The sequence below is a fragment of the Budorcas taxicolor genome, chromosome 23, assembly GCF_023091745.1.
Source record: "Budorcas taxicolor isolate Tak-1 chromosome 23, Takin1.1, whole genome shotgun sequence".
Taxonomy (NCBI): domain Eukaryota; kingdom Metazoa; phylum Chordata; class Mammalia; order Artiodactyla; family Bovidae; genus Budorcas; species Budorcas taxicolor.
The window spans coordinates 38,315,766-38,343,201 of NC_068932.1; the positions used below are offsets into that span (position 1 = coordinate 38,315,766).

A 27,436-nucleotide genomic window follows, 5' to 3' on the forward strand; every position below is an offset into this window, starting at 1 on the left:
ATCACCTCCACTAGCTTTGTTCATAGTGATGCTTTCTAAGGCCCACTTGACTTCACATTCCATGATGTCTGGCCCTAGGTGAGTGATCACACCATCATGATTATCTTGGTCGCGAATATCTTTTTTGTACAGTTCTTCTGTGTATTCTTGCCACCTCTTCTTAATATCTTCTGCTTCTGTTAGGTCCATACCATTTCTGTCCTTTATCGAGCCCATCTTTGCATGAAATGTTCCCTTGGTATCTCTAATTTTCTTGAAGAGATCTCTAGTCTTTCCCATTTTGTTGTTTTCCTCTATTTCTTTGCATTGATAGCTGAGGAAGGCTTTCTTATCTCTTCTTGCTATGGAACCCTGCATTCAGATGCTTATATCATTCCTTTTCTCCTTTGCTTTTTGCTTCTTTTCTTTTCACAGCTATTTGTAAGGCCTCCCCAGACAGCCATTTTGCTTTTTTGCATTTCTTTTCCATGGGGATGGTATAAGTATATTCCTTAGTTATCTTTAATTTTGAAAGCTAGACAGGAAAGTCTGGTCAGTTACTCTAATCAGATGTGTGTTAATTTTTAGAAGAGCATGAATTGTTCCAATAATTCCACTAGCCAACAGAGGGCTTCCCCTATGGCTCAACAGGTGAAGAGTCTGTCCTACAATGCAGGCGACCAGACTTGGGTTCAATCCCTGGGTCGGGAAGATACCATGGCAGAGAAAATGGCAATCCACTCCAGTGTGCCTGCCTGGAGAATGCCATGGACGGAGAAGCCTGGTAGACTTCAGTCCAAAGGGTCACAAAGAGTCGGGCACGCTAGCACTAGACGCCAACAGACAAATATACTACAATCTAGGTCAGTATTGCCCAACAGAATTTCCTGTGATGACAGAAATGTCCCATATCGGTCATGTCCAATATGGCAGCCACTGGCCATGTGTGACTACTAAGCACTTGAAATGAAAGTAGTAAAACCAAGAAGCTGAGTTTTTACATCATTTTAGGTTACATGTGACTAGTGGCAACCAAACTGGATCCTGCAGATGTAAAACACAAGTTCCAGAACTTCATAATTATATCCCTCCTCTTCTATTCACGCCCTGTCCCCATCCCACCAAAATGACACACACACAATAAAAGTTAAGAATATCTGCTTTTATGATCATAAACAACATAGTTGTCTTCAAATAAATAGCTTTCATATGTTATAATGAAATAGGGAGGTAGAAAGGAAGGAAAGGAACAATCTAATAAACCTAACAAGGCCACTAAACACATATGTTTGTTGGAACTAATACATATTCATTGAAATTTTTAAAAATCAAAAATGCAATTATAGAAAAATAACCACTACCAAGAATGGTAGATAACTACCATCAACATTTTCTTCTGTTCTTCTGTGTGTGTCTTTTTATGGAATGATTCTGTAATCTAGTATTATCACTCAGCTATATATACTCATTAACCCCTCCCAGATCAAATACATTTCTACAATGTAATTATAATGACTGTCTGGCCCCAGCAGTGTCTACTTCATTAGTCCCTCTTCACTAGAAACTTAAACCACACTCTGCTACTTGTATTATCCAGGTATGCATGGTGCTCCTACTCCAGACTGGCACTGCAGTGGTGCAAATGTGTTGTGTGTCTTCAGCAATAATACAATCTTACATTTAAACCAAAAGAGACACCACTCCTAGCTTGAGAGAGTCCAGGTTCGGGAATCATGACACATTTCCCAGGCCACCGCTCTCCTAAGCACCTGAAGGGTTTATTAATGATGCAGATTCCTTTGCCACACTCCAATCCAACGTCCAGACTCAGAAACTCTCCAGAAGTGTGTATTTTTAATGAGAACTTCAGGGGATTCTTTAGACAGCTGGCCCAGCAGCTGTTAAGCACTTAGAAAATTCTACCTTCGACCACTTCAAAGGAAAGAGAGGTGCTCTACGGGAAGGAAGTCCAAAGGATCCAAGGGAGGGTGGAACAGTAATCACTCATTGACACAAGGCATTTACTGCATGACACAGGGACATAGTTTGCAGCTGCAAACTATACCGAAATCATAAAAATACGGTACACTAACATTTTAACATTAGCGTTAAGACTATAGGTGAATTGTTTTTTTTTTATTTAACAGCTTCTTGAGTATTATCGAATTCAGTGATTATGAAGTTATTAAGGTCTAACAGTGAAGCTCTAACTCCACTTAGAATGCAAAAAGCCACCAGAGAACATCAGTCCTGCCCTGATGATAAGAAAAAGCTGGTCAACCTACAAAATCAATTTTCTGAGCTCATCAGAGACCTGACATCACCATATTTTACAACTGCAATGTCCAACCCCTCCTGATTCACACTAAGAACAGTCACAGTGCGCTGTTCGAGAGTCTGAGGCCTTTTCTACTGAAACAATAAAACTCAAATCCAACTCAACTACTAACATGCCTGACTCAACTCCTCATACTAAGAGCCCAACAGAACAGTGGCAGGCCCATTAGTAAGCATAAATATCATTTATGTCCGTCTCTACTATCGTTTCCATACACACTGTCCAGCATTCAATTAGAAACACCCCAAAAAAGCAAGAAAACACACCCACTGTCAAGAGTTAAACGGCCAACAGGCCCAGACACCGAAATGCACACAAGCTGAAACTATCTTACAGACCTTAAAATAACTATGATTAATATACGGAATGATCTAGCAGAAAAGGCTGGCAACATGCATAAAAAGATGGGGTTTTTAAAGCCAAACAAATGCTAAAAATTTTCAAACAGCTCCTTCATCATCTTTTAACATTTATTCCTTATATTACCAAGCAGGACTTCAGCATTTTGGATGCCAAACGAATGGACCTGAATGCTGTCTTAATATTTTCTGAATCAAAAATTCATTTTTCTCTTTTAAATCTGCCTCTGTATGAATAACTTTAGCAAAAAAGAAGAGCGTATAATATACTTTGTCTAACTAGCTTAATCCATGACTTTCCAGAGCAGTTCCATGCTGCCAACAGCCAGATTTCTCAAGGCTCCAGAAGCAAGGCTACACCTGAGACTGACAGATGCTACATAAAAATGGAATTTCTTTCCAAATAGACCAAATACAGACATCTGCTATTATATTCTTATCCATTCCCATTTCCAGTGTGCAGATACTGTTTCCATAGTAAAATATCCAAAAAATGAAAAGATATGTACAACGTAAATGAGTCTCAGGAGCTATTAAGAATTATAATGTATATATTAGATGCTCCTAATATAAACTGTAAGGATGGTTTCCTAATTAAAAACAACAGTAAATAATTAAACTGAGTCTAACAGACAGGGGAAGACATTACTTGTTTAGGCCGCTTAACTTTCAAAGTCAACGGCTGCTATTACTACTGTTACCATTATATGGAAAATTTTTTCTCACTTATTTCTAAAAAAAAAAAAAGACTGTCTTTATTTTTCAAATACTATTTGGATCTGAACACTAAACAGAATTAAAATCAAGCCTCTGTATTCCTGGATTCCTTTAGCTTACCCACACTACAGTGAGATAAACCTAGGTTCTAATCTCAGCTTTTTAACTGACTGGTGGTGTTCTAGTCAATAAGTCGTGTCTGACTCTTGAGACCCTGTGGACTGTAGCCCACCAGGCTACTCTGTCCATGGGATTTCTCAGGCCAGAATACTGCAGTGGGTTGCTCTTTCCTTCTCCAGGGGATCTTCCGAACCCAAGGAGCAAACCCCGGTCTCCTGTGTTGCAGCTGGATTCTTTACCAACTGAGCTACCAGGGAACAACAAAGAACAGTTACAAAAGATTCAAGGATTACTTAATAGAGAAAATATCCAAAGAAGTCAGATGGACTCAGATGACTTCTCAATGTCCTATACGCCTCATCTCTTTGAACACTGAGCAAAAATAATCTGATCACTTTTCCATATTTGCTTATTTTTTGAAGGAAACTTTTTTCCTTATTTTTCCCAATTTAAGTACATAACTCTGTCTTAAAACAAAAAGTTTACTTTAAAAAGAGTACAGCTCATCAAGGTACTCTGTACACTTTAATAATAAACAACTGCAAATAATTATTATTTAAGTGATTTGACTCTCCTGCTCATCACAAATTCCATTTTCCAAGTTAACTCTTTTAACTGGGATAGATGGTTCTAGTAATTTCAGCTATAAGACAAACATTTTTTTCATCTTTATCAACTAGCAAGCGCTTTTACTGGATCTCTTTGGGGCCTGGTGGTTCTATTAGGACAAATGAAAAGAAAACACAGACTTGCCTTCAAAGGATGGTGGTAAACATATTAGAACTATGGTCTGAATGCAAGCCTATAGACTGAACAAGGGTTAAGGAGTCTCACTGGCACATTCCCTGAGATAAGAACAACTTTGCTATAACAACTACTTTAAGTTCTAATTTGTACTTAAAAATAGATCTCCAAATAACTTATTCGGAAAGACTTCCTGTGAAGAGTTACTTATCAGTTGGCAGTGACAGCTACCTTAGTTGAAATCAAAGCATCTGTCTGCAATGCAGAAGACCCGGGTTCGATCCCTGGGTTGGGAAGATCCCCTGGAGAAGGAAACAGCAGCCCACTCCAGTATTCTTGCCTGGAAAATTCCATGGACGGCAGAGCCTGGTAGGCTACTGTCCATGGGGTCGCAAAGAGTCGGACACGACTAAGTGACTTCACTTCACTTCATGCAGAAAGGGTAACAGACACTGTTCCTATTATCTAAAAATCTGTTAACCTTTCTACACAGTTGTAGAATATACGTATACACTTTGTAGTTCAACAGCTATAGAAATTATAGCCCCCCAAAAATATTCAAAATTTCATAGGACGACATTCACGACAACTAGTTGAATTATGCTGCCATCCACTGGACAAAACACAAATGGCAAAGCAATTCTTGGCTATGACTTTTAAACACAAAGATAATCAGGTTCCATTTCTTAGCAGTTTTAAGAGTAAAGGATGTCAAAACCCATGCAGTTCAGTTATCCAAATGGTAGCAGGGCAAAACAGAATCTTCTAAATATTGTCAATTCAAGTGCTGATTCTATCAGACAAACACAACTCCCCAAACCTCAGTAACTCAACAGAACAGAGCTTAGATAAACAAACTGTGGTATAACCATATAATGGAATGCTATCCAGCCAAAAAGAAGAATGAAGCATCGTGCTATAATCATGAATAAACCTTGAAAACATGCTACATAGTTATTTAAGACAGATACAGAAGGCCACATATTGACTAATTCCATTTCTACAAAGAATGGGCAAATCAGAGAGACAGAAAGTAGATTAGTTTACTGCCAGTGGCTGAGAGGGGTGGAGGTGACGGACTGGCTACTAATAAGCGCTGGCTTCTTTCTGGGGTGAATAAAATGTTCTGACATTAGTGGTGATGTTGCACAACTTTGCGTCCACACTAAAACCCACTGAGTTATAAATTTCAAAAAGCTGAATGTCAGGGTATGTGAACTGTATCTCAATAAAAATATGATAGACTTTTTTATACTGTGTTTAAAAAAGGAAAAAAAATACATATAGCACACTTTTCTTTCTCCCTTGTTTCGTGCCCATCTTGAGTACAGCTCCACACTATACTCACTTAGGGATCCAGGTTACAGGAGGCTTTACCATCCAGAGCACTGGACAGAGAAAGGGAAACATGGAAAATCGCACTGCCGATCTTCAAGGCTTCAGATTTTTGGGGGGGTGCACACCTCACTGAACACACTTTCTCTTACAATTCACAAGCCAATGCACTTGGCCAAGTCTAACTTAAACAGGATTGAGAAGTATACTCTTGATTGGGAACATCTGGTTAATAGCATCAAGACCAGCATATTTACCTAATGAATTATTGTTGCTGTTTAGTCAGTAAGTTGTATCTGACTCTTGCGCGACCCCACGGACTGTAGCCCGCCAGGCTCTTCTATCCATGGAATTCTCCAGGCAAGAACACTGGAGTGGGTTGCCATTTCCTTCTCCAGGGGATCTTCCAGACCAGGGACTGAACCCACATCTCCTGCACTGACAGGCAGATTCTTTACCACTGAGCCACCAAGAAAACCCTACCTAATGAGTACTTGGTTCAAGACCATAACAGGCCAAGGAAAAACAAAGTAAGTTAGGATCCTTGCCCTTAAGAAGCTCTCAGTATTGCAAAGGTGACTTCCTGCTGGTAACTAAACATATGCCAAGTGCTAAACTAAGGACTCTAGCAGCAACACAAAGTGCTAGGGCAGCAAACCCTAACAAGGGGACAAGTAGAATGACCCCTCTGCAGAAAAGGAAAGGAGGAAAGAAACAGTGGCAAAAGGAATTAAGAAAATACACAAAGATAAGACCACCCCCCCCCCCACCACCACCATTTAAATTTTAAAAGCAAAATACTCTTACACTATCTTGCTGAGTTCAGAGGTAAGGAGTCTTGAAATTCTTGTTAAGCGGGATGGTCTTTGTTCTTTGGGCAAATGAAGAAGCAAAAGGTTAAGAAAATGAATGACATGCTAAGTCTAAAAAATAAACAAAATGGATAGAGGGAGAGTGCAAAGTCAAGATATGAACCAGAAATCTTTTTCTATTGTTTCAGCAAGTATGAATGAGGACCTAAATAAACTAGGGACATGGCAGGGAATAAATCTGAGACATTTTACAAGGGAGGAAAATCAGCAAGACTTGTGACTCATTTCAAATCTCTTATCATGCTACTCATCACACTCCAGTATATTAAAATGACCATCACACTCTTTCCCTGAACAGAACAAAGAATAAACCCATCTTACTCATCACTGTATCCTTTGCATCCAGCACAATGCCTGGCATACGGACACTAAATGTTAGCTGAGCTAAATATTCAAAAACCACTCTCATCTTTCCTCCCACTCCCACTTCTAACAATTCCCCTGAAGCCAAAATGATCTTCAAATGCTCTCATCCTACGTCTCTTTCAACTTACTGTCTTATTTGTCCTGCCTCTTTCATCTGTGCAATGTGCCCCAGACATCTCTTTCTCCCTTTTGATTGACAACAGGTTCACAATTTTTCACCCAAGATTCCTGGGACTAGAAGTGTGCTACAATTCTGAGCTTTTCAGATTTAGAAGGTACTATGGTACATATACCATATACTCTGTAAAATATCCAGTAGAGAATGGGAATATCAACCCACTGATATTTCTGGGAGAAAACATATGCAGGTTCCCACTAAGTTCCTTCCTCATATGAGTTTTAACCAAGTTTTACTGCAAATGAGTTTTGGCACCAAACTTAGAGGGGGGAAAAAAATCAATTTTCAAAGCTTTTTCTTTTGTCTTTTGGAATTACAGACAAGGGACTGTGGGCCTGTGCATATTCAGAGGTACGTAATTCATAGCTCTGTTTTCTTTCACTCCTACTGACTCTCCAAGTTTTCACCCAGGGACATTTTCCTTCTACCTGAAGAACACTACAGTACTTCCTCAAAAGGAGAAACTACTGGTGATGAATTCTCCCAATTTGTGTCTAAAAATGTATTTCATCATTTCTCTCCGTTTCATGATCACCTCATCTCCTAATATAACCAGGTATTTCTGACTGAACATCAGACACTGTTTATGAAAAATTATGCAAACAATTTGATGCCTCGGATAATGATCTTGCTCTCGAGAGAACTTACTTTTGCTTCTGGTAAGCCACTAGAGGAGCTAGCAAATCCAGAACATCTTCATTCCATCAGGAATCAAATGCCAGCTACCATGACAGCTCTAACTGACCATTCTTACTATACCTGGGATGTGATCCTTTAGGTTTGGTGAGACCTGAACCCCAATTTTTATCACCCTACCCTCATAAACCCATTTCTCAGCCTATGACACTACTCTTCCCAAATAAACAGACACCTTTAGTAGAGAAATGGCTCAAATGCTAGTCTCCCCTCTCTAGATTTATTTCCTTCTTTTCCCAGATCTTGGTGCTATACTTCTTCAGTTTTTAATTAGCTCCTTGGACTATTTTTTAAAAAAAACACTTTTGTTTTTTGGCCATGCCACAAAGCATGTGGGATCTTAGTTCCCTCACCAGGGATCGAACTGGTGCCCCTGCAGCGGAAGGGTGGAGTCATAACCACTGGACACCAGGGAAGTCCCCATCCCTGGTCCATTTTTAGAACTGCTCTCAGCTATAAGGATGGTCTAAAATTACCCAGTCTTATCAATCATGTGTCTATGGCTGCACCTACTAGAGTACCTTGCACACTTGCATAGGAAAGAGCAGCTATAGTAGGCTCTCCACTAGGGATCCCTACAACCAACCAACCAACCAGCTCAGTTACTTTATACTGGCTAAGAAAGCAACAGGGATTAAGAAAAGCAAATGGGAGTCTTTGATGTTATTGAATAAGAAAGTATGCCCATCAAAAATTAGCATTTTTAGAAGATTCAGTTCAGTTCAGATGCTCAGTCGTGTCCGACTCTTTGTGACCCCATGGACTGCAGCATGCCAGGCCTCCATGTCCATCACCAACTCCTGGAGTTTGCTCAAACTCATGTCCATCAAGTCAGTGATGCCATCCAACCATCTCATCCTCTGTTGTCCCCTTCTCCTCCTGCCTTCAATCTTTACCAGCATCAGGGTCTTTTCCAATGAGTCAGTTCTTTGCATCAGATGGCCAAAGTACTGGAGCTTCAGCTTCAGTATCAAGATTAGTCAGTCCAAAAAAAAAAAAAACAGACTGGACAAAGGAAGACCAGTTAGGAGAGTCCTGCACTAGAGTAGGCACTAGCCAGCAATGACAAGGAAAAAGATGACAGCAGTGGGAATAAAAGGGGACAGAGACAAATCAAATTACCGTATTCTATCAACCTTGACTATCACCTGAAAATAAGAGATAAGGGAGAAAAAAGGAGTCAAAGGTGAATATGGGAGAAAAAAGGAGTCAAAGGTGAATATGAAATAACAAGCCTGAGAGTAAAACTGCTTTGAGAGAAGAGGAATTTCAATTTATACATGAATATGAAGTATCCAAAAGGAGAAATCCAAGTTGAAATGTCTAATAGGCATTTGGAAAAGCTGGTTTGAGCCCTCACCTAAAGTATAATGATTGCTACAAGTTTCAACAGAATTTTCTAAAATTAACCAGAATTAATATCATTTACTAAACTAATAAACCAATTTTGGTATATCAAAAAATCAGAACTGTAAATTCACATTTTGAGGCTTTGGAGACATGGGGAAAAAAATAGAATAGAGATGTTCATTACCATATTTAAAGAACAGAGAAGTGAAGCACAAGTCCAGGAGAACGACTTTAAAAAAAAAACATGCAAAATACGTCACAGTTCAAACAATCTAGTAGTTTAAGTAAAAAAAAAATGTAGATACATACACAAGAAAAATACAATAGTAAGTAGAATACTAAGTCAGTTTAGCTATGAAAGTGATTTAATAAATTTAACAACAAAAAAGTTTTTAACTTACCAAAGTGGTCAAAAGTCATTGTTCAAAAATACATTTTTTCAAGAACAAGCAAGTTAGATTATGCTGTTATATTAAAACATTTAGGTTCAACAAAGTAAAAGAATCTTTTAAAATGTCTAAAACCAATATTCTCTAGTTTTTAAGTCAATAAATGGGGAACATGAAACATTATTTCATATACTCTTCAGTCTCTTCAATACAATATGGCTTCTGATAGAAATAAATAAATCATTCTGACTATACACACACCACTAGTTATTTTAAGATGCTCTTGAAAGATAACAGGTTGATGCCCTAAAGGTCCAACTCATTGATTATATTAATCCCAACACCAAATTTCTGATTATCTGCCAAATGCAACTCACCCCACACTCCTGTTTTAGCTCATAACAGTATTTCATTATTAAACTCAGAGCTGCAAACAAAACATTCCACCCAAATGAAAATCTTCTGGCTCAAGGGACCTGAGCATATGCTTGTCTTCTGTCCTGAATGAAAACTGTCCTTAAGGTCTCTGTAAAGTAGAGATTACATCATGATTGTGCCACACACCTGCAACACTGAATAAATTAATATACTGGATTAAGTGAAAAGTGGATAAATTAATAAAATGCCCACACAACTAGTTACGACTTCCCAGATGGCTCAGTAGTAAAGAATCCGCCTGCCAACACAGGAGACGTGGGTTTGATCTCTGGTCTGGGAAGATCCCCTGGAGAAGGGCAACCCACTCCAGTGTTCTTGCCTGGGAAAGCTCACAGACAGGAGAGCCTGGTAGGCTATAGTCCATGACGTCACAAAGAGTTGGACACGACTTAAGAGAACGAACAACTACAGGCATCCAGAGACACAGAGATTAGTGGTCACTAATTATGCTACTCTTCCCACTGATCAAATCTGATGCCGAACATTCACGTGACAAACATTCAGTGAGCTGTAACTGTGCCAGGCACTACGGATAAAAAGACAAACAAGACAGACTCCCTGCCTTCTAAGGAGGAAGGAGCTGTCAGGGGTCCAGATGTGGACGCAGGAACAATGCAGAGTTGTTATTGCCAAGATGCTATGAGTACACAGAAGAAAAAGATCCAATGGCGTTTTGTTTGTCTGAGGGAAACGTGAGGGTGCTAGGAAGACTTTACACAGGTGGACACTGAGTTTAAGCCTGAGAAAAGAATGAAGCAGCACTGGCCGAGAAGCAAAGAAAAAATACCTTAGACCTGAGAGTCAAGGAACCAGATATTTCGGTAAAGCCACTTCATTTTAAGAATGAGAAAATTTGCAAGATGACATCAGCATGCTTAATCAAGAGGCAAATAGCTGCTGAGGGGCAAGAGTTGAGACCAGAGCCCAGGTCCCCATACTTTTATCTGCTTCACCCTGCTATTTAATAATGGTTTTTCACAATTTTACAACAGAGATCATTTTGAAGTAAGATTTATCATAGTCCCATGTTGCTGAACTCCAAAGTAGGATATGTACTGATTCTAAAAATAAACCGAGTTCCCTGGTTTTACACAGTATATTATCTACATATTTATCAATATGGTTTTTAAAATATTAGCTATCACCTAATACTAGCTCACAAGAGCTATCACACCTGTCTACATTTTAATTTTTGTAAGAATTACCCTTATATTAAAATAAAGTAAAAATTCTTTAGTTACCTAACATGCCATATTAGTAATGGTAGAGAAAACAGGCATTCTGATACACACCGAACCAGTGGGAGCACATAACTTGGCACAACTTTTGTGAATCACAAAATATGCACAAAGTACATGAGATGGCAGGCAGACCTCAGAGATACTATGGGTTCAACTGCAGACCACCACAATAAAGCAGTTATCAATAAATCGAATCACACGTACTTTTAGTTTTCCAGTGCTATAGTCTATTAAGTGTATAATAGCATTATGTCTAAACAAAAAACAATCAATGTACATACTTTAGTTTAAAAAAATATATTGCTAAAAAATTCTAAACATCATCTGAACCTCCAGCAACCTAAAGTGATAATATCACTGATCACAAATCACCATAGAAAATATAATAATGAGAAAGCTTGAAATACTGCAACAATTGCCAAAACGTGACAGAGACACTACGCAAACAGATGTCATTGGAAAAATGACCTCAATATACTTGCTCAGCACATGGTTGCCACATACCTTCAATTTGTAAAAAATGCAGCACCTGTTAACTGCAATAAATCAAAGCACAATAAAACTTACAAGAGTGATTATTCACTGTAGCACTGTTCAGTTCAGTTCAGTTCAGTTGCTCAGTCGTGTCCAACTCTTTGTGACCCCATGAACCGCAGCACGCCAGGCCTCCCTGTCCATCACCAACTCCTGGAGTTCACTCAGACTCACGTCCATTGAGTCAGTGATGCCATCCAGCCATCTCATCCTCTGTCATCCCCTTCTTCTCCTGCCCCCAATCCCTCCCAGCATCAAAGTCTTTTCCAATGAGTCAACTCTTCTCATGAGGTGGCCAAAGTACTGGAGTTTCAGCTTTAGCATCATTCCTTCCAAAGAAATCCCAGGGTTGATCTCCTTCAGAATGGACTGGCAGGATCTCCTTGTAGTCCAAGGGACTCTCAAGAGTCTTCTCCAACACCACACTTCAAAAGCATCAATTCTTCAGCGCTCAGCCTTCTTCACAGTCCAACTCTCACATCCATATGTGACTACTGGAAAAACCATAGCCTTGACTAGACAGACCTTAGTTGGCAAAGTAATGTCTCTGCTTTTGAATATGCTATCTAGGTTGGTCATAACTTTTCTTCCAAGGAGTAAGCGTCTTTTAATTTCATGGCTGCAATCACCATCTGCAGTGGTTAGTAATAGCCGAAGACTGAAAGCAACCTAAATATTCACTGGTTAAAAAGTGGTTAAATAAACTGAGGTACATCCATAAAGCAAGGAACAATGAACTACGGTGCATTCGTGATAAAGAATAAAGGAGCTCTACACACAGTCAGAGATCACTCTCCAAAACCGCAGAAACTCACACTCCAAACCTCAGTGACTCCCAGGTATTAGTTCCCTGTACACCGAAGAATTGATGCTTTTGAACTGTGGTATTGGAGAAGACTCTTGAGAGTCCCTTGGACTTCAAGGAGATCCAACCAGTCCATTCTGAAGGAAATCAGCCCTGGGATTTCTTTGGAAGGAATGATGCTGAAGCTGAAACTCCAGTACTTTGGCCATCTCATGTGAAGAGCTGACTCACTGGAAAAGACTCTGATGCTGGGAGGGATTGAGGGCAGGAGGAGAAGGGGACGACAGAGGATGAGATGGCTGGATGGCATCACTGACTCGATGGACTCTGAGTGAACTCCGGGAGTTGGTGATGGACAGGGAGGCCTGATGTGCTGCGATTCATGGGGTCGCAAAGAGTCAGACACGACTGAGAGACTGAACTGAACTGAACAGTCCATCCTGGGCAAGCAACAGGTTATCTTTGGGATACCAATAACTGATCAAGCAAATTTATGCCAGAGACTGTAGCAAGTGGTCTTCCAAAACTACCAGTTAGATAGAGCTTGATAATACTATACTACAAGGCCCTCTACCTTTAAAAATATTCTACAGTAATATTCTAATTGTAAGAATGAAAAGTCTTACCGTGCTTACAGAATTAAGTATCAGAAAAATCTACTCAAGCACAAACTGCAATACGACAAATAGCTTTGGCAAATCAGAACTCTATCAGTCAAATTAATGACAGATGTGAAATCAAAGCATAAGCATAAAATGTATTATAAAATTTCCAATTCCCATCTCAAAGATGACTTTTATAAGTAAGACAAGTAATATATTTTATCCTTATAAGTTGAACTGAAAGGTTTGCTTTCTGTTTAGAAGACTATTTAATATTATTTCAATAATAGCAAAAGAGTATTAATAAAATGATCTTTTGAGATGAGTTCTTTGCTGATCTAATGAAATCTCTCGTATATCCTACAACCAGAAGATCACCTAGATTTCAGGTTAAAAACAAGATCAAACTCAGATTTCTACTAGAAAAACTTTCATTACCCAAGAGATAATTAATATTCATAAATATTCATTCACTATACATTTTATTCAGTAAGTGATGCCTAGTGTGTATCAGACACTGGGCAAGGTACTAACGCACAAAAATGAAGAAGACAGACATGCACCTCTGCCCTCTCAGGACACGCTACTGGGGCAGGGGGTGTGCGGAGAGGGAACAGCTACACTAGAAATTACAATACACAGTGAACTAGCACGACATCCTCAGTGCCAGAGAAGCACAGATAAGGGATTCCCAAACCCAGACTTGGGGAACAAAGTATCAGAGCATGTTTTCCAAATCAAACGATGTCCAAGCTGCAGCTTGAATGTTAAGTTCACAATGACTGAAAATATAAGAGGGAAGAGGAAAAGGAAGAATGTTTCAGGCAGTCAACTTAACATGACAAAAGCCAAGATGTGAGAGAGTACCTAAAGTGTTCAAGGAACTGAAATAAGTTTAGGAAGAGAAAAGCCACTATTGCTGTTCAGTCGCTAAGTCATGTATGACTCTTTGTGACCCCGTGGACAGCAGCATCTCAGGCTTCCCTGTCCTTCACAATCTCCCAGAGTTTGCTCAAACTCATGTCCATTGAGTCAGTGATGCTATCCAACCATCTCATCCTAAAAGCCATTAGGCTACAAAATAAGCAGAAGTCAAGACAATGCAAGGCTTTCTAAATCCCACTAAGAAGCTTAGATGTTATTCTAACAGGAATATGATTATCAGAGCTGTATTTTAGAAACAGTCACTCTAAAATGCAAGATTCTAGTTAGAAGTGTTAAAAGCACCAACTGAGATGAGCATTTTAGAACACACCTAAAAAGACGTAGCCTGGACTGGATGATGGAAAGTGGACAGGAGCCAAGACAAATGGGACTTGGCAATAAATTGGACATGGGGATTCAGAGAGGGTAGAGTCAAGAATTAATAAGCAAACCATTCAAAGCTACAATGCACAGGTCTTAGGTTTTACCTGTAATTCGTATACAATGCCCAGTACTAAATATATTTGTTAAATGAATAAAGATTTTGTATTTACATGTGTATGTATGGCTGAGTCCCTTCGCTGTTCAACCAAAACTATCACAACACTGTTTGCTGATCAGCTATACCTCAATACAAAATAAAAAGTTTAAAAAGACAAAAAAGACAGATTTTGTATTTAATGGCAAAAAAGATGACAAAAACAATTTATACCAACAACAGGAAAAATATATATCTGGCTATGATAAATACAACTCTGGCTATAATTTTTTTTAAAAAGCTACTTTTACTTAGTACAACAGCTGTTTGGGGTAAACAAAAACTAAGGCACCTCAGACCACAAGGGAAACAAGGAACAGTATCCAAACAGTAACCCAGCACTTGCTGGAAACTGGCTTATTTCAGAATTGCTGAAGCACGTCCTAACTGTTGGGGGGACCTCGGTGATCTACTGCTGAGTGACTCTTCTACACATCCTACAATTTCTACACTGCAACTAAAATGTGAGCTGGCCCTGGAATAAAGATAGTACGTGACCTTCAAGCACTGGAAACTTTACTAAGGCAGGGAGGGCCAGCATGCCCTCAAGAAGCCAAGTGCTTCCTTAAACAAACTATTTCTGCAACTTGCCCCAGATTTTACAGCTGGGATGATGTTCATCTGTAGAGAGTTGACCAATAAAATGCTAACTTCAGTTGTTAATATTAGCAAATATTAAAAACTGGTAGGTAAATAACACTTCAAAGATAACAATAAAAAAAAGTTAAAAAAAATTAAAATTTACACACGTTCATAATACAAAAGTCACCAAAGACTGAGGTTAACAGAACAAATAAGGTTTTAAAGAAAAGAAATGCTGACATGGTTAATAAATGGAATTAAGGTCAGAAATACACATAATCTAAAAATGTCCACAGTTTGTGTTAAATTTTCAAATTAATCTATTCCCAAGATGAGACAATTTGAAGAAGCAAAAATCAATACCATCAGTTCTTTACCTGCAGCTCCTTTGAGACGCGTTCTAAGTGGTTAGTTATCTTTTTAATCAGATCACTGTACATCTGCTCCGAGTGCTGCTGGCACACACATTTATACACACAGCTGCGGGTAGGAGGGCAGACAGAAAAATCAACGATGACGCACTTAACTTAGCCCAAGGTAAAGGCATACCCTCAATATATAACCACTGGTGAATTAATTTGGGCCTAATAAGTGACCAATTGCAACTCTTAAACAAAAATGTCCCCTGCCCCAATCAGTGTTCAGACGGAAGAGCCAGCACTGCCAGCTACAAAGTACCTTTCTGAGGTACTTTCTGAGGATCCTATAACTATTTTATCAGGACTAGATAATCTAATACTGGGTAATAATCTGAATTTGACTATGGTAACTACTTGAAAGTCAGCTTCTCTCTCTGACACTGAAAACTGAAAGTGAAGTCGCTCAGCCGTATCCGACTCTTTGCAACCCCGTGGACTGTACAAGGCTCCTCGGTCCATGGGATGTTCCAGGCGTGAATACTGGAGTGGGTTGCCATTTCCTTCTCCAGCAGATCTTCCTGACCCAGGGATGGAACCCAGGTCTCCCAAATTGTAGCCAGACGCTTTACTGTCTGAGCTAACAGGGAAGCCCCATTAATGAACGTCAAAATAAGGAAGAGAGTGACGCACAGCTGAAGTTTCTAACTCACAGAAGTGTCTGCGATGTAATGTCTTTGCGATTCACTTGTGTAAACAGCACAGCTGTCACTTCCTCCTCTTGTGACTGGGCTGATCTGACATCCCGCCCCAGTCCTCACTAATGTGCTACTTTCACTTAACAGGAGCTGGGAAACAAACTCACCAAAGATAGGCAAACTTGTGTATCATAAACATGAATAGAATCATAAACATCAACAGAACAAGCTAGCACCTCCCCATGAGACTAAAAGGACAATCTTTTCTTTTTTGCGTTTTTCACTGACCTCTATAATTTCTGCACTGCGTTTGGTGGGGGCAGCAGGCTGAGGTAGGGTTAACAATACCTTCATTTGAAAACCAATTCTGAAGCAAGAAGTACAAATAAAACCCCCAATCCACAAGTGTGTAACATATAAATAACTCATACAGCCTCACTGTATGTATCATATGTTATATGCATACATACTGTCATAATTCAACTTGCTATGAACCTCAATATACCCTCTAAAATCCAAGCAAATAAAATCTTGACTTACCTGTATATCTGTTCATAGGATATAGGGATATAGTCACCAGGACTCTGAGTTAAAAGCTGATCTATGGCACCATCCAATTTTGGCCAGTATGTGCTCTTATAATCTTCAATAGTTATAACATTCATTACTAAAAGTAAAAAGTAAGATGAATATTACCATGTGCCACATATAAAATAAACGCAAATCACAGCAGTTTTTCAAATTCCTCTCAATAACTTTACATTGACAATCTATCACCTAAATACAACTTAATTATTATTTCATTTCCAATTTCAAAAAGCCCAGTCTGATCAGAGAGTTTAAGCAGCCATTAGTTATGATTTTAAAAATTACTATACAAAAGAAAAAAAACAAAAAATTACTATAAATCTACCTATCATTAAAAATAACAAAACAAGCAATTCTCTCTGGTTCCCTCTGCAATTTTCTGTGATGACTGAAGCATTCCTAACATGCACTGACCTTCAAATACGCATTGTCCATGATGCGACAAGATGGCCTATTCATGAACCACAATAAAGTTCTACGAAACTTAACTTCTAATCAATCCTTACAGAAACCCCTGGGAAAATCCACCTAAGGAAATGACTGTGGAGATTAAATTCCAAATGCTAGAGTGCTAGAAACTTGCCAAGATTTTATGGCACCACCAGGAGCTCCTGGACAAGACAATGGCTGTGAGGCAGGCTCACGCGATCCCACCCTTCAGATAATCCCAACAGAAAAATGTGGAGGAACTGCAGCCGTATATGAAGGCTTACCTCATTCCTGATGGCTGGCTCTCATTCCTCCAGGATGGGTTTAATAAAGCATTTAGATAACAGCCTGTCCTAACTGTGAAATCCAGGGGTGATGGGTATGCGACAGCAATGAAATGCAATGGTGAGAAGAGCTCCCCAAAGCACCTAAAATAACTTGCATCTTAGGAGTCTCAATAGGAGCTAGCAACTACTAAATCAGCCATTTTACTATTGAGTTTATCAGAAACTTGGGAGCAGAAGGGTGATTTCCCCAAGAGGACAGAGCTAATCACTGGCAGTGGTACCAGGAAAAGCAAAGTCTTGATCTGGCTTCTTTCTATCACATTAGCGTTAGTCGCTCAATCACGTCGGACTCTGTGACCCCATGGACTGTAGCCCACCAGCATCCTCTGTCCATGGAATTCTCCAGGTAAGAATACTACTGGAGTGGGTTGCCATCCCTTCCTCCAGGGGATCTTCCCGATCCAGGGGTCAAACCCAGGTCTCCTGCATTACAGGCGGATTCTTTATCACCTGAGCCACCAGTCTATTTCCCAATTTTAGGTTCACTAAGGTTCAAGCTGTTCCTCATGTCTCTGTGCCACATCTACTGTGTTTGTTCAATATTTTCTTTAAATCAGTTCACTTTTTTTTTTTTTGGCTTTAATATACTTAAAGGACACTTGAGGAGTTAACTAGTGATTTACACAACATGGAATAATCTTAAATGTGTTCTGCTAAGTGAAAGAATCAGACCAAAAAGGCTATATATATATGGTGCTACTGCTACTGCTAAGTTGCTTCAGTCATGTCTGTGCGACCCCAGACGGCAGCCCACCAGGCTCCCCCGTCCCTGGGATTCTCCAGGCAAGAACACTGGAGTGGGTTGCCATTTCCTTCTCCAATGCATGAAAGTGAAAAGTGAAAGTGAAGTCACTCAGTCGTATCCGACTCTTCGCGACCCCATGGACTGCAGCCCACCAGGCTCCTCCGTCCATGGGATTTTCCAGGCAAGAGTACTGGAGTGGGGTGCCATTGCCTTCTCCGATATATATGCTAAGACTGTCTTATTTATAAAGGCAAAACTATAGGGAGGAAAACGGATCAGTAGCTGCCAGAGACTAGAAGGTTGAAAGAGGGACTGTCTACAAAGGGGAAGCAGGAGGAAATGTTTAAGACAATGGACTCTTTTGTATGGATACATGGTAGTGGATACACCACTCCATGCATTTCTCAAAACCAAGAGAAGTAATCACTATAAATCAAGTACATTCACTGTTCGGAAAAAAAAAAAAAATTCAACCAGGATGTAGTGGTAAAGATGGAATGTAAACTGTGACATATATATCTAATTTGCAAATGAATCACATAGCTGCCACTAAAAAAAAGGGCTGGGGTCGGGGGGTATGGAGACGAAAGTAATGTTCTGACTGTATACAAGGCTAAAGACAAAAAGAAATGTACATGCGTGTGCACACATAGGCACACACACAAAATGCAGAAGGTGGTCAGATCCTGGAGGGCCTTATGAGCGGTGGCCTTCTGCCTTTCACTTTGAGTTAAGAGGAGGAGGGTTTTGAGCAGCCAAGTTATGTAACCTTTGATTTTCTATGTATCATTCCAGCCGCCTTATGTAAGAAAGCTATGAGATGGCGGGGGGCTGGACCATGTGAGAGCAGTGAAGACAAGACGAAAGGTCAGATTCTGTACATATTTTAAGGGAAAGCCAACAGGATTTGCTGATGGTTTGGATGTGGGATGTGAGAGAAGGGTCAAGGATGACTCTAAAGTTTTTAGCCTGAGCATCAAAGGATGGGGGTGCCACTGACTAAGATGAGGAGGACGCAGGAGAAGCCCAGCACGTCCCCGCCCACCTACTCTGCCCACGAAAGCCGTGGGCGACACCTACCAATGTTTGCCACAGTGCCCTCTCACTGCCACTGCTCTGCCTGAGGGAGGGGCAGGTTGGAAGCTCAAGAGAATTAACAATCCCCGGGAGCCACCATCAAGCAATGCCTAATGAGACCGCGGGCGCACATCCCCAGCATCCCCCTTTACTCTGGGTGAGTGCTGTGCCAACTCCCAAGTCCCCACCGGAACACACTGCAGTCGCCACCGTGCTGACCTCTTTCCTGGCTTCCTTACCATCCCTGTCTCTCATCTCCACACTCCAACAGGTGCTTCCTAGAATCACCTCCTTGGGCATAAAACTAGCCATTCTTCAAACAAAGCAAACAAAAAAAACTCAGCAAAAACAGAAAAGTAGTGCCATTGGCAATATACCTACTGTCCTGAAAGACTGAGTGAAGCTTGCTTTCCCAGCGGTAAAAGGGGATCGGCAGATGTTGCGACGGGTTACACGCTAGCTCCAAAATACCACCTCCCCGTATGCCAAGTCCCTTCTCTGTTTAACAACGCTGTTAATCGGCTATACTCCAATACAAAACAAAAAGTTTAAAGTTTGAAGAAAAAAAAAAACTGAAAATAACCAAAGAACTCACTCTGTGATTCTAGGTTACGGAACCTATCAGTGTGTGGGCGACTGCAGGACAGAGGAGCCTGGCATGTTGCAGTCCATGGGGTCACAAAGAGTTGAACACAACTTGGCGACCGAACGACAATACCACCTCAGTGTTCATCATCTAAACCACACCATACACCTGCTCCAAGCCCAACGCTGGGAACTGAAGAAGCTAACATGTTCAGATCAGAAAGAAAACTTCAAGTCCCAAAAGCCAAGAACGAATAGGCCAACCCATGGGCTCCTGGACAGCTCAGTTCAATGAACTCCACCTGGCACTGTAGGTGGGGAGCCGCCTGCTTTCCAAGCACAGGTCCCACAGTTCTACAAATCTCCAAGGCAAAGATCTGATGGAGGAAAAAGAACCTAAGATGTGAAGTCCCGCAGGTTAAGGACAGGATGAAGTCCCCGTACAGAAGCAAAGTTTTCTGATCCCTCTCAGATATCTTTCATGTGGCACTAAAAAAAAAAAAAAAACAGAAAAGCTCTGCTTTTAAATATCTTTGAGAAGAGACTTTCAAACCAAAATGAAAAAGGCACAAGTCACAGCAGAAAATCTTAACTCCTATTTCCACATCTAAAAAAAAGTTATATCTATTTCCACACATATTTTGCTTGGAAAAAACCAGAAAACCAATTCACTTACATGCTACCTATTATGGAATAAATGTTCACATCCCCTCAAGACTCATCACCCCAGGGTGATGGTATTAGGAGGTGGAGCCTTTGGGAGGTTTCCAGATCATGGGGGGGTGGATCCTCATGAATGGACTGAGTGACTCTAGAGAGCCCCCTCACCCTCTCCATGATATGAGGACCCAGGGAGAAGGTGGCCTTCTATGAACCAGGAAGCAGGCTCCCTCACCAGACTCCCAATCTGCCAGGGCCTTGATCCTGGACTTCTCATCTCCAGAAATGGGAGTGATAAATAAGCCACCCTGTCTACAACAGTCTGACCCAGCAGCATGAACTCTAGCTGGCATCTGGCTTCTCAGGAGCCACCCAATCTTCACCAGACTAGAAAGGAAGGCCGAGCACAGATCAGCATCTGCCAGAGCTACAGGGAGTTTGAAGAATGAGCACCGGCTGGTGTTCATACCTTTAGCCAAAGATCAAGGGTTTTCATATCACTCTGCAGTCAACACTTAAACTAACAATCCCGACAAGTTTTAAAATATTTAACTCCTTGCTAACCTCAACCCAATCTCTGATTTAAAACAAAAAAATATTAGTCATTTGTCTGGTTTATCTAACACTTGATACACACAGCCTCAAACAGTGTGTGTGTACCCACACTGTGCCTTGAATTCTAAAAATAGATCCTCCTGTTAGAGAAATGTAAGCAATCCCTTTCAACTCTGCCCACAAAAAAAGTTCAGACTAATCAAAAGAAATATAAAATACGGAACCTAAACAGAACCTAACTGAATTTTATCTAGGTTAGATTTCCCAGCTTGAAAAAAATGCACTATTTTTCAAAGTGCCTAAAGAAGATATTCTAAACTCAAATGCCTACAAGGCCCAGGCCAGTAACACAGATGAGTAAAACAGACCTGGCACAAGACTAAAAAAGAGCTGTGAGCATTTCAGTCAAGTGGAGAAAGTATATGCCCTCTAAGAGACATTCAGGTTCAAATAATTTAAAGACCCTACAGCCTCAAAACATCACTCCACAAGGCTTAAACTTTGAACCTCATAAGATAACAAGCTCACGTAGCCTACTGAGAAAGTACTACAACTGATCTTTACTAAAATAAAGTGAAATAAAATCTGAAACACATGGAACAGTTGGAATCTGAGGTTCAGAAAGTACTGTCAGCCAGGTGGCTAATAAACGAGAAACTGCTAGGGATATGTAATTCATACCAGGCAAGAATAATTATGTTCAACTTTCATATCTGTTATCCAAGTAACTTATCAACACTTGACATATTATGTGTTAATTATCAATCTTCCTCAAATCCGACACAAGCCCTTTGGAGAAGGAATTCATTCAGTGCTAGATTCCTAACTGCAAACTAGCACACGATAGGTATTCAATAATGCATGTGAAGTAAATTAATTTAATGGAAGACAAAATAAATGTTTAATATAAAAACAGTTCAAGGCATACTACTTATTAGTAGCTTTGGAATTAAAGTGCATTTGGTTTCACAGACTAAAGCAAACACTACCAGATATTCCTTTTGAGTTGTTTTTTTTTTTCTTATTATTTGTTTATAAGGGGAGGCTGCTGCTGCTGCTGCTAAGTCGCTTCAGTCATGTCCAACTCTGTGCGACCCCATAGATGGCAACCCACCAGGCTCCCCTGTCCTGGGATTCTCCAGGCAAGAACAATGGAGTGGGTTGCCATTTCCTTCTCCAATGCATGAAAGTGAAAAGTCAAAGTGAAGTTGCTCAGTCGTGTCCGACTCTTAGGGACCCCATGGACTGCAGCCCACCAGGCTCCTCCATCCATGGGATTCTCCAGGCAAGAGTACTGGAGTGGGGTGCCATTGCCTTCTCCGATAAGGGGAGGATATATTCAGAAATTATAGCAGGCATTATTAATTCATTCTAGATCTACTGCAAAGACTGGTCACTCCCTTCGATCAGTGGCTCCGAAAATGTGATACCAGGAGCAGCATCAGCACCACCTGGAAACTTGTTCATTTGATGTAAATACAAAACACGGCCAGGCCCCAACCCAGACCTGTGGGGTCAGAAAAGGACGGAAGGGTGTAATACATGATGCAGAAATCCCTTTGAGCCCTTCCGGTGATTCTTCTGCCTGCTTCTTAGAGAAGCACTGCCCGATGCTCCTACTCTGCTCAGAACAGTCGAGGGTCACAGGCGCTCCTCTGTTCTTGACTTGCTAGCATGTGGTTGTTGGGTCTGAACTTCAATCGCAGGACAAACAAAGGTGCACGTGTAACAAAGAAAACAATTTAAAGGGCAGCTAATCAAAAAAGCCTTCAAGTTCTAGTCTTCCATTCCCTTCTTTCCCACCAAAATAACCACCTCTTTAAGAATTGGCTCCTTAAGGAGAATATAGTATTGGCAATTATGAAATAAATGATTAAGTCAAATTAAACAGGCTAAATTATGTCTCAAACATAATGAATTTTTAGATTAATTACAACTAATTACAATGAGATAATCTGACACGTCAACTAGGAGAAAAAAGATCTGGCTAGGGTACATGATTTAAGAGAAAAATTATGATTTCTTGTGGCCACAGTGTGCCCATCTATCAGTAACAATCTTGTAAATCTGTGTGGTCTAAAACTTTACCCCCTGGCAGAATATTCTTCTCCCTCCAACATAAGGGGAAGTCTGAAATCTTTCAAGCAATGGCGAGAGAGAACAAATCCTGCAGAATGGGGAGAAGCCTTTGGAAAAACAAAAAAAAACAGTGGAAGAGAATTAGAATCAGAATAAGGTTATGCAGTTTAGCAAATAAATGGAGTTTTCCTCTTTCTTTAAAAAAATAAAAAAAAAAAAAAACCCAGTTACTTATTTCTCTCAATAGGAAAATAATTTGATCCAAGCAAAGAAAACAGTAGTTTAGCTGCTCCCAAGAGAACTGCCCAGTTGGGGGAAAAAACAGTAAAAGAAGTTACCAAATCCTTTAAATATATTTTTCCATATTAGAAGAAAAAAACAAAACCTGTACCAGCTACTCAGGTATATTTTGATTCACCATTAAAAGATGATAGCTAAATGTTAAATGCTAATAAAGGAATTGTTTCTAAAGTAAGCTAAAACTTTTTAAGAGCTACATGTTCTATGGGGAGTTTATAAGTTTTAAGTTCTAAGTTCCATGTGTCTGGGAAGTTTCTAAATTTTAGGGTATATGGTTTATATAACTTAATTTAAACACTATGAACAATATAAAATATCTACTGTGATCATTAAGAAGTCATTCTTTGTAATGTTGTTATATCCATATAAACACTGAGTTACATTCACGTAAACAAGTATTTAGATTAACATTTTGGCCCAGAAAAGAATTGTAAGATAAAGACACTGGAGCCTTGGAGAAAAGCTATGACAAACTTAAAAAGTATTAAAAGTATTAAAACGTAGAGACTATGCATATTAAAAAGTAGAGACATCACTTTGCCCACAAAGGTCCGTCTAGCCAAAGCTATGGTTTTTCCAGTAGTCATGTATGGATGTGATAGTTGTACCATGAAGAAGGTTGAGCACCGAAAAACTGATGCTTTCAAACTGGTGCTGGAGAAGACTCTTCAGAGTCCTGTGGACAGCAAGGAAATCCAAGCAGTCCATCCTAAAGGAAATCAACCCTGAATATTCACTGGAAGGACGGATGTTGAAGCGGAATACTCTTGTCACGTGATGAGAACAGCCAACTCTTTGGAAAAGACCCTGATGCTGGGAAGATTGAGGGCAGGAGAAAGTGATGACAGAGGATGACATGGTTTGGATGGCATTACCCACTCAAAGGACACAAGTCTGAGCAAACTCCTGGAGTTAGTGAAGCACAGGGAAGCCAGGTGGCCTCAGTCCACGAAGTCACAGAGAGTCAGACATGACTGAGTGAACAACAACTATATGAAACCACAGAACCTGCCCTGCCTTGCTTCAAATGACATGTTTCTTTTCCCAAACACCAAAAAACTTACACAGACATACATTCCACTATTACTCAATTTGAGAAAATGTAATAGAAGGGTTGGGGCTTCCCTGGTGAAGAATCCGCCTCCAATGCAAGAGACTCTGGTTCAATACCTGGGTCGTGAAGTTCCCCTGGGGAAGGGATAGGCTACCCACTCCAGTATTCTTGGGCTTCCCTGATGGCTCAGACAGTAAAGAATCTGCCTGCAATGGAGGAGACATGGTTTTGATTCCTAGGTTGGGAAGATCCCCTGGAGGAAGGGATGGCAACCCACTCCAGTATTCTTGCTTGGAGAATCCCATGGACAGAGGAACCTGGAAGGCTACAGTCCATGGGGTCGCAGAGAATCGGACACGACTGAGCGACTAAGCACACAGCAAAACAGACCAGCAGAAAATTCCTTCATCATTACCATGTTACAAACAGAAAATAGCCGCTGTGGCCTACCAGCAAGGTTGAAATTGACATTACTTGAGAATAACTCCTGCACATTATTCCACAGTTATTAATATCACACTTGAGCCTGTAACAGAGTTTCCACAATGAACATGTTATTTATGAAAGTACATATATGAAATCGGTCAAGTGCTATCAATATATCCTTTACGGCTCCAACTCCAACTAATCCCAAATCTCCCCATGTTCAAATAGAAAGCATCTGCGCAACTGAGATTCCACACGTGTGAACCATGCTAACTTAACTGCAGGTCTGCCACAGTTTTAAAATTCCGTCACTTCTTGCAAGATTTAAAGTCAACTCTCCATGGCACTGACCCCGGGAAAGTAACTGCAGTAAGAGCAGAAGGCAGGACGCGCGGAGGCAGAAACACCAACAGGTGAGCTAATCTTGCCCTGCAGAACCCTGAGAAGCTCACAGGAGGACACTGAGCAAGGTTAGAGACAGAGAGCTGGTGGGTGGAGTGGGAAGGGTGAAGACTGGTTACAAATCTGTAGACTAAACAATGAGAAAGAGAAGGGTTATTCTGCACAGAAACTGAAAGATAAGAGCTTGGGACTCCAGGACAAGATACACGGTAGGTGGGTGCGTAGGTGGGAAGCTCAGGGCTGGTGGGTTGAACTGAAGTCAAAAGTCAAAATAAGAAATGCTCAAACATCCAACCCTGCCCCTTTTCTTTAATTCTAGAACGCCACTGGCAAGGAGTAATGTCTTTACTTCCTATTTGGCAGTTCACCCAAGAAAACAGCAGTTCTGCATCCAATTAGCCTACAGCGAAGCCCAACACTTACAAAGAGCTACCAATTAGCCTTTTCACTTTTAAATATGAATAGCTGGAAAAGGATCACCAAAATTTGCAAGGTTTCAGACACAAGAGACCAAAACAAACAAAATTTGTAAAAACATAAAAGCAAAGATAATCAAGAGAATAAAAGAAAACTTAAAAAAAAAAAAACTTTATAATTACTGTGCTCAGAGAAGACAAAAATTTTTAATGGTGATGAAAAAGAAGCAATCCAAACACTCTCAAGATTAAAAATACAGCCACTGTTAAAAATCCAACAGAAAACATCAAGAAATTCTCCCTGAGTTTAGATAAATAGAGTAATATAGTTTAAGAGAAATAGAATATACTGAAAAATAGTTAACAGACTTAGAAGATCAAGGCAGGAAATTCAACATTTGACTACAAATAATTCCAGAGAACAGAAGAGAATGTAAAGGGAGAAAAACACTGACTCACTAACCTAAAAAAACATCCCAATAACTTTCTCAAGGGAAAAAAGCCACATGCAAAATAACAAGAATAAAAACTGTGCCTGAATTCGCCACTGCAACACTGCAAACTTAAAAGTAAAGGAAGCAACACTTTTAAAATTACTTCGAGTTTGCTAGAAAATACGCTTTACACACACACACACACACACACACACACACACACACACACGAATATACCGGTAAAAAGGAGGACATGAAGTCAGGTGGCCAAGACGGCAGAGTAGAAAAATCCTGAATTCACCCCTTCTGCCATGGATACACCAAAATTACAGCTCCTTAGAGACACTATCTAGGAGAACGGCCCAAAAACTAGCAGAAAAGCGACTCCACAACTACACACCTAAAGAAAGAATCACAACGACCCAAGTAAGAGGAGACGCAATACACTCAGGACTCACAATTCATGGTCAGGGATTCACAAATGGGAGGAATATCACAATCACAAAGGATCTCTCCAAGGAGCGAGGCTCCTGAGCCCACCTCAGGCTCTCCCACCCAGGGCTCCTGCACCAGGAAGACAAGCCCCAGAACCTCTGTCTTTGAAAAGAAGCAGGGCTTGTGTTCAGGAGAGCCCCCTAGAGAGGCAGGAGGCAGGAGGCAAACCCAACTCCCCCTGGGGTGGAGATGCTGGCAGCAGCCATTTGGGGTCACCCCTTCTATCAAGGTAACACAGCCCTGGCAAGTGACACTTCGGAATCCTCCCCTAGCTTATTAGTGGTCGAGGCTTACCCGCCCACCAGCAGGCGTGCCCCAGGCCCAAGGCCAGGCAGACAGCAGTGGGAAGCCTACCTCACCCTCCAGCACACCCACCACATGAGGCAGGCTTCACAGCCAGGCTGGGGGCCAGTGACACCCACCAGCGCACCAACCACACAAGCCCCACCATAAGAGAAGGGCGCAGGCAACCCTACGGGGGCACCCCTAGAACATCTGACTCGGTGACCAGAAAGTGTGTGCCGCTGGGACGCACAGGTTGCCTCCCACATGGGGCCATCGCTTCAAGACAGGGAAATGCAACCAACCTACCAACACGGTGAACTGGGCAAATGAGCAGAGCAACACGCGCCAAAGAAACAAGAAAAACCTCAGAAAAAGAACCAGATGAAGTAGACATACAC

At 40.7% G+C, this 27,436-nt stretch overlaps 1 protein-coding gene across 2 annotated transcripts in view; it reads right to left on the reverse strand.

Moving 5' to 3' along the window:
• CACUL1 (CDK2 associated cullin domain 1) overlaps positions 1–27,436 on the reverse strand; it is a 70,103-nt gene that overhangs the window by 31,555 nt on the left and 11,112 nt on the right. For both annotated transcript variants that reach the window (XM_052660941.1, XM_052660940.1), the window contains exons 2-3: positions 16,702–16,828; positions 15,485–15,587 (exon numbers count right to left, since the gene is read on the reverse strand). In XM_052660941.1, the coding sequence (XP_052516901.1) occupies positions 15,485–15,587; positions 16,702–16,828 (230 nt within the window). The remainder of the gene's footprint in view (positions 1–15,484; positions 15,588–16,701; positions 16,829–27,436) is intronic.